This window comes from Myotis davidii, unplaced genomic scaffold (assembly GCF_000327345.1).
Source record: "Myotis davidii unplaced genomic scaffold, ASM32734v1 scaffold139, whole genome shotgun sequence".
In the NCBI taxonomy this organism is placed as follows: Eukaryota; Metazoa; Chordata; class Mammalia; order Chiroptera; family Vespertilionidae; genus Myotis; species Myotis davidii.
In genome coordinates, this window is record NW_006290686.1 from 909734 (window position 1) to 916880 (window position 7147).

The following is a 7147-nucleotide window of genomic DNA, read 5'->3' on the forward strand; positions in this document are numbered from 1 at the left end:
CTGGCCCAGAACCTGATCCAGAGATGCTCAGTGTCTGCCCAGGCGTAGAGCCCAGGCCTCCAGCCACCCCAGCGCCTGTCTCCTTCCTCTCCCTTCCCCTGCGACCTTGTTCCAGCCTCTCTCAGCCACATAACGGCACAGCTTCTCATCGGAGCATAGCTCTTCACAGTCTACAAAGAAGCTTTCCCTCGTCCCATCTGGACTAGGAGGCCTGACCCCTTTGTTTTATGGATCAGAACTGGGGATTGAGGTTGGGGATGTTTTCCAAGATCTCGCATCGGGCTAGGTAGACTGCTAAGCCATCCCATCCCTGTGGGGGTGCAGACCCTGTGGGCCCCACACTGCCCTCCACCAGGGTAGGCAGCCCACATTCGGTGCTGCCTGCCCACATGCCACGTCCGGGGCCAGCTCGTGTGGTGGGCCCAGTGGGCCTCGGTCCTGCCAGCCTGGCCTCCCCCAGCTGACAGGCAGGTCCCTTCCCTGCTGAGCCTGATGCTTCCCAATCTGTAAAATGGGCTTAATAGTCACCTACCTTCCGGGGCTTTGTGGGGATTAGAAATAATTCCTATAACATCCCAGCAGAGGGCTTGGCACACAGTAGGTGCTCAGTAAATTGCTTTTCCCTTGGGGAAGGATGGGGCACCCTCAGGTGGGGATAGAGCAGCAGGAAGCCCAGGGAGTTTGCCCAGGACGAGCAACGCCTGGACTAAATATTGCTCCTCTCCGCTCCCCTCTTCTTGAACCCCCTGTCCTCCATCTTCCTGACCCCGCTCTGTGACCTCCCGCCTCTTCTCTGCCCTGTCCCAGGGAGCTGTGCCTGGATGAGCCGCCCCGCTCTTGCTGGAGCTCCCTGTGCGGCTACCCCCAGCTGGTGACCCAGGTGCATGTCCTGGGGGCTGCTGGTCTCAAGGACTCCCCGACAGGTGCGCTGGCTCGAGGAAAGCCCCACCCTCCTCCCCTGGGAGGTTGCCCCATGTCCCCGCCCCCCTGCTGAAGACACCCAGCCTCCAGAGCTCCCCTGCCCTCGATCATTGAATGAGCAAACGTTTCCTGACATCCACTCAGGCCCAGCCCCGGGCGGAAGCTGGGTGCATAGAGAGGGACACTCAGCCTCCTGCTCTTGGGAGGCTCTAGTGAGGGGGACACTAGGGCTCGGGGACAGACAGCTGGGAGGGCTTCCTGAAGGGAGTGGCCTTTCTCCAGGCTGAGGTGTTAAGGTGTAAAGCCTGGTAAAATGGACTAGGGCGGAAGGATGCTCTGGACAGAACAACATGGGTAAAGGCCTGGAGGCCAGAGATGACCAGTATGTCCCCTCCTGGCCTGCCTCCTCTTGCATACATGAGCCCAGGCTTCTGCTCTGGGGAGAGGACCTCACCCCCAGATATCTGTTCCATCCAGGCCCAGCCCCAGCCCCCGATCCTGACCCCATCACCCCCTCCATCTCTCTAGGGGCCAACTCTTACGTGATCATCAAGTGTGAGGGGCACAAAGTCCACTCAGCCATGCAGAAGGGTACCTCGACGCCGGAGTACGATGTAAAAGGCATCTTCTACCGCAAAAAGCCAGGCCAGCCCATCACCGTCCAGGTGAGCCCGCGGGTCCTGGGGCCCCCACTTCCCCGTTCAGAGGGGCTGAGCCCGGGGTGGCAGAGCCTTTGACGGGACCCAGGAATGCTCGGTGCTGGTTCCCACTCTGTCCCCGGCACAGTGTGGCCTTGGGAATTCTCTCGCCTGCCCTCCTGGTGCCCCGGAGCCCCCTCAGCGGGGTGGGGAGTAGCTCAGCTGCTGTGATTCTGAGCCCCAGCAGGGCTGGCCAGGGACAGTGGCCATCTCTGCCGACTTCGCCCCAAAGCCTGGGGAGTGGTTCCTTAAACCCCTTGCAGGGGGCTCACCTGGAAACGTGGCACTGAAGTGGCGCGTGGCAGGTCAGAGGGCAGGGGTCAGAGGGCAGGGGTCAGTATTTTTTTTATTGTGCTGGGGCTTCCTTGTCCGCCCCGGCCCAGGTGGCCAGTGGATGACCATCCTGAGCTCATTAGCAGGAGGCCCTCTGTCCCCCGGGCCCAGGCCAGCATCTCTGTGGTGAGAAACCATCTGTAAAAAGGAACACGTAGGCACCCCTCCAGGGGAGGCAGCCCCGCAGGGGAGGCACTGCAGGTTTTCCGAATGTTCCTAACCCTGATCCAACACAGACCTAGAGATGTTGGGGTAAGAAGGACCGTAGGGGCCACTCATTTTATATTTATATATATATATTATTTTTTTTATTGATTTTTACAGAGAGGAAGGGAGAGGGATAGAGAGTTAGAAACATCGATGAGCGGGAAACATCGATCAGCTGCCTCCTGCACACCCCCTACTAGGGATGTTCCTGTAACCAAGGTACATGCCCTTGACTGGAATTGAACCCGGGACCCTTGAGTCTGCAGGCTGACGCTCTAGCCACTGAGCCAAACCGGTCAGGGCGGGGCCACTCATTTTAAAGATGGGGCCAACAAGCAGGGTGTGAGTATATCACTCTTCAAGGTCACACAGAGCTAATAGTAACACACTTAACTTTATATGTGGAAGGGGCTTGGACAGAGGAGGAAGCCAAGGCTCGGGAAAGGGCAGGCTTCCTGGGGAGGCAGGGCAATGAAGGGCGGGATCGAGGCCCTGCCAGAACTGCCAGCGGCCCCCACAGACCTACCTGTGGAGATGGCCCCCATGTTCCTCTGTCTCCCCCAGATCTGGAACCACCGAGTCCTGAAGGATGAGTTCCTGGGCCAGGTGCAGCTGAAGGCTGACCCCGATGACCTCCAGGCCCTCCACACCCTCCACCTCCGGGACCGAGACAGCCGGCAGCCCAGCGACCTGCCGGGCACCATTGCCTTGCGCATCCTCAGCAGCGCCACCCTCACGGCTGTCTGAGGCCTGGCCGCCTGCCTGGCCCCCACAGTTCTCACCGCCGTCTGCATGCCCCCAGCCAGGGATTAGCCTGGGAGCTAGGACACCGGGGTCCTTGTCCCAACTTTTCCACTGACTTGCTGTGTGACCGTGGGGGGTCTCTGGCCCTCTCTGGGCCTCAGTGTCCTGAGGACCCCACAGCATTCCTTTCTCACGGAGAAGTCTTCTTGCCTGAGATTTAAATAGCCCGCCCTTCCCCAGCTGTTCCCACTGCTAAGGGACTCTATCCATTGAAAATGTTCCCCTAAGGCCCTGCTGTCAGCCCACGGAGTGCCAAGATGCCACTGTTTACACACAAACTGCCATACCCCCGAGCCCCACCCTTGCCTCTCCTTTCCTGCAACGGCCCCCGTGCCCCGGACATCGCTTTCTCTGTCCCCAAAACTTGACTTTCTGGCCACCTTGAAAGGGCTCTCGGCCTTGGCTGGGCTCCTGCTCCGGCTGGGATTTGGGAACATGCAGGTGACACCTGTTCATTCTCTAATTCCATCCACCTGCCCAACCCTTCATTTCTCCAAGCGATTTGCCAAGTGAGTAAACGACCCCGTGAGACCCCAGGAGGAGCTCTGGGAGACCTGGCGTCCATGCTGGCCTGCAGCTCTGCTCCGAGGTCCTCTCTGGCAAGTGGTTGGATGCCCAGAGAGCTGCGGCTACCGTCTCACCCCATGTGGATTTCCTCTCCAGCCTCTGGTTTAAGCCCCCCCCCCACCCCCAGAGGTTTTGTCAGCGATGGAAAGGAAGGGCGTCTTCCTGTCTGCACGGCCCTGGTCCCAGAAGCCGTGTGCCCAGTTTGGTGGCCAGGGCCTAGGCGGGTAGGGAGGACATGTGGACGCAAGTTGGGGCGGGGGACATATTCTCAGGACCCCCTTTGCTGGGAGCACTGGGATTTCCTGGGAGAAGGGGCTCTGGGTTGTTGGTGTCAGGGCTTGGCGGGAGAGAGGGAAACCCATCACCAGACCAGAGGCTCTCCGCCAACATTCCCCCCAAAATGCAGCCAGGGAGGCCACAGCCTTCTTCTTGCTGCCCGGACCAAAATGTTCCTTTTAGTCCTCAACATTTTATATTCTTTCTGTTTTTAAAACTCTCAATTTTAACCAGGGGTTTTAAAAGGAAAACTGAAATCCTGTGCACCCCTTTTCTCTTCTTAAACTCCAGTTCTTGTGGTCCTCTGGTTTTATTTTTGTATGTTTTTATTGATTTTTTTAATTTTTTTAGATAGAGAGGAAGGGAGAGGGATAGAGGGATAGAAACAGATGAGTGAGAAACATCATCGATCTGCTGCCTCCTGTACACCCCCTACTGGGGGGATCAAGCCCGCAAACTGGGCATGTGTCCTGACTAGGAATTGAACCGGTGACCTCTTGGTTCCTGGGTTGACGCTCGACCGCTGAGCCACACCGGCTCGGCCGATTTTACTTTGATTCCACTTGGGGAGGGATGAGGAGAAGCCATACTTTCGGTCTGGAGGTGGATGAAGAAGAGGGTGTTTGTACTCTGATGTTTTGTAAGTCGGCACCAATCGTGTGGGCGCTGTGACCTGCGTAGGGTCTCTCTGCAACCCTTCTCGGGCTCCAGACCAGGCAACATAAATAAAGACGTTCAGCTAGTTCCAGAACAGGAGTTCCTGTGGGCTTGCTGGCTGGGAAGTCCTTTGGAAGCCTGGATTTCCGGCTCCGTGTCCTGGCTGGAGGCGCTGGATCCTTGACTTTGCCTCCTCACCCTGTGGCCAGCTCTGCTCCTGCGTCGGGGCCCTGGGCCACGTGAGGGCCAGGAACTGCACAACAAGGAGGACAAGACTCCTGGGCAAGCGGCGGCTTCCTCTCGAGAGCCTGGCCTGGGGCCAGGACCCTACCGATGACCAGGAGCAAACCATTCACCCTCCTGTGCCTCGACTGCCCCTCTGCCATGCGGGGCCACTGACTCCTGTTTGCCAGCACTCTCGCTAACAAGTGCTGGATAAGGGCAACCCCCGTTCTCTATGTACCTGTATGCGTGCACACTGTACACTCATGTAATCACTTCTCAATGTCTATTTCCAATGAACACTCCTGAGTCAGAGTGGAGAAGCAAGGGCTGGAGGAGCCCAGGTGGGTCTGTTCTCAGCTACATCCACCTGGGCCTTGGGTTGAACCAGGACCAACTGGCAAGCCTGTGGGCTCCAGCCCTGCCCTTGCTTTCTGCTCGGGGTGGGCCAGGCTGGATCCTGGATGTGTGGAGGACCCTGGTTGGGGATGGGGCAGGTGAGGTTGGAGTTCTGGGCTGGAGCTGGAGGGTGGCGGGGGAGAACCGTTGCTCCATGCGCCTGATGCACCCTCAGTCCACAGGGGCCTGTGCGTTTGCAGATGGGCTGGGCTTCCGGTCCACACCACCCCATCTGGGCTTCACTCCTCTCAGGGCCCACTGTGGGGCCAGGGAGACCTGTTCTGTTCTCAGAATAAACACCACAATCTCAGAAAGACCGTCCTGTGTCCGTCTGTCCCTCTGGGGGTTAGGGATAATGGAGAGAATATTTCTTAGGCCCTGGTGCCTGTCCTCTGGTCAGAGACAATGTGAGGGAGGACCTGGGCGTTCTAGCCAGGCTGGGCCCCACTGCCTGCCCATTGCATCTCTGAGCTGAGGTCACTGGGGTCATTCAGTTATTCCCTCAGCTGGCCTTGTACCAAGGCACTAGAGATGCAGGGGACCAGCCACAGCCCCTGCTCTAGTGGGAAGACCAGTAGAGCGACTCTCTGATCTGGACCAAGGTCCACAGAGAATTCCCGCTAAGGTGGTGTGGGAGTTGTAGGGAGAAGGAAGGTTAGTTCTGCTCCAATTGTGAGATGGAGGGAGCAGCCACATAAAGGGCCTCAGACAGAGGAGATGGGTGTATGAGGGTGCAGGTGGATGTGGGCAGACCAGAGTGAGCAGCTTGAGCCAAGAAGCCAGGGGTGGTGGTGGTGGGGAGAAACAGGACAGATGGTGGAGGCAGAGGAGACAGAACTCAGTCCACTGGGCTGGGTTGGGGTGAAGAGTGAGAAACACAAATGCATTAAGGCCAATCCCTAGATTTCCCCAATGGGCCATGGAGAAAAGAACATTGAATTTTGTGCCCACCTCAGCACAGGGGTGCTGAATGCATTGTGGCTGTTGCGGCATCTGGAGATCACCCCTCCCCAGCTCCCCACCACGCCTCGCCCACCCTCACAGCTCGCACCGTGTGCCTTAGGGGGCCCAGTTTTCCCATCTGTGCAGGACTGACGCTCTTGCCTGCCCAGCCTGGCTCAGGGGGGAGGTGATGGAGGTGTGGTAGGTGTCCGAGTCTAGGAGTGGGGATCATGTTCCAGAGCAGTCCCTGCGAGGGCCGCCTGGCCAGGCACACTCAGCACCCCGGGGCCTTCGGGGGCCAGGACTGTGGGGTCAGAGGAAGTCCTGACCTGCAGCGGCTCAGTCTCCTGCGTCCCTTCTCCAGGCGGAGCTGGATGCTCAGCCTGGCTCCCCAGGGGGCGCCATTGGCAGCCATGCCTGTGCCAGCAGGTGGCGCACTTGGACCACTGGATCCTGGCGGATGGGCACCCCAGCCTTGGAGTGGTCCTGGCCTGCCCCAGGTACAGCGGCTGGGCATCCAAAGAGCCCTCCCTCTGCCCAGGCGGAGAGCTGCCCCTGAAGAGGCCGCACTGGCTCCAGGCAAAGGGTGATTGCGAGGAAGTGCCAGGACTCAGCGGGATCCCCTGTTACTGTCTTTCCAATGCTAACAACGAACACTGGGCTCCTCCTTGCTTATCTGTCCCCCTTCCTCCCCTCCGTCCCCCCACTTTAAAATCATACGGTTCACCTTGCTCTGCATGTGCCCGGCTCATGCTGGGCTGAGGAAGTTTCCTGTGTGATCACTGACAGCCTCCTGCCCCTCCTCCCCAGCAGCTGTGGGGTGTTGTGAGGTGAGGAGCTTAGCGGGGGACACATCTGAGGGGAGCCCACAGGGAGGGGCCTGTGTGCACAGGGATGAGGGAGAAAGGGCTAGAACGTGGGGCTTGTGTTCATTTCCTCTCAGAGGCTCAAACAGCCGTTTATGGAGCAGAAAACAGGCCGGCAACGGGAGGCAGGGGCCAGGACTCAGCAAATCCTGCCCGTGCTGAGGGAGCAGGTGGTGTTACTGCGAATGATAGGAGGCACCTGAGGCCGGATGAGTGGTTGTAGCCCGGGCCCAAGCTGGTCCCAGCACAGGGAGG

General features: G+C 58.9%; 1 protein-coding gene across 1 annotated transcript in view; it reads left to right on the top strand.

Annotated features, from left to right (window-relative positions):
- Positions 1-4062, top strand: part of CAPN5 (calpain 5) — a 40277-nt gene extending 36215 nt beyond the window's left edge. Inside the window, exons 10-12 of the mRNA XM_006763840.2 lie at positions 805-923; positions 1450-1586; positions 2724-4062. Of these exons, the coding sequence (XP_006763903.1) occupies positions 805-923; positions 1450-1586; positions 2724-2906 (439 nt within the window). The 3' untranslated portion in view covers positions 2907-4062. The remainder of the gene's footprint in view (positions 1-804; positions 924-1449; positions 1587-2723) is intronic.
- Positions 4063-7147: the final 3085 nt, after the last annotated feature.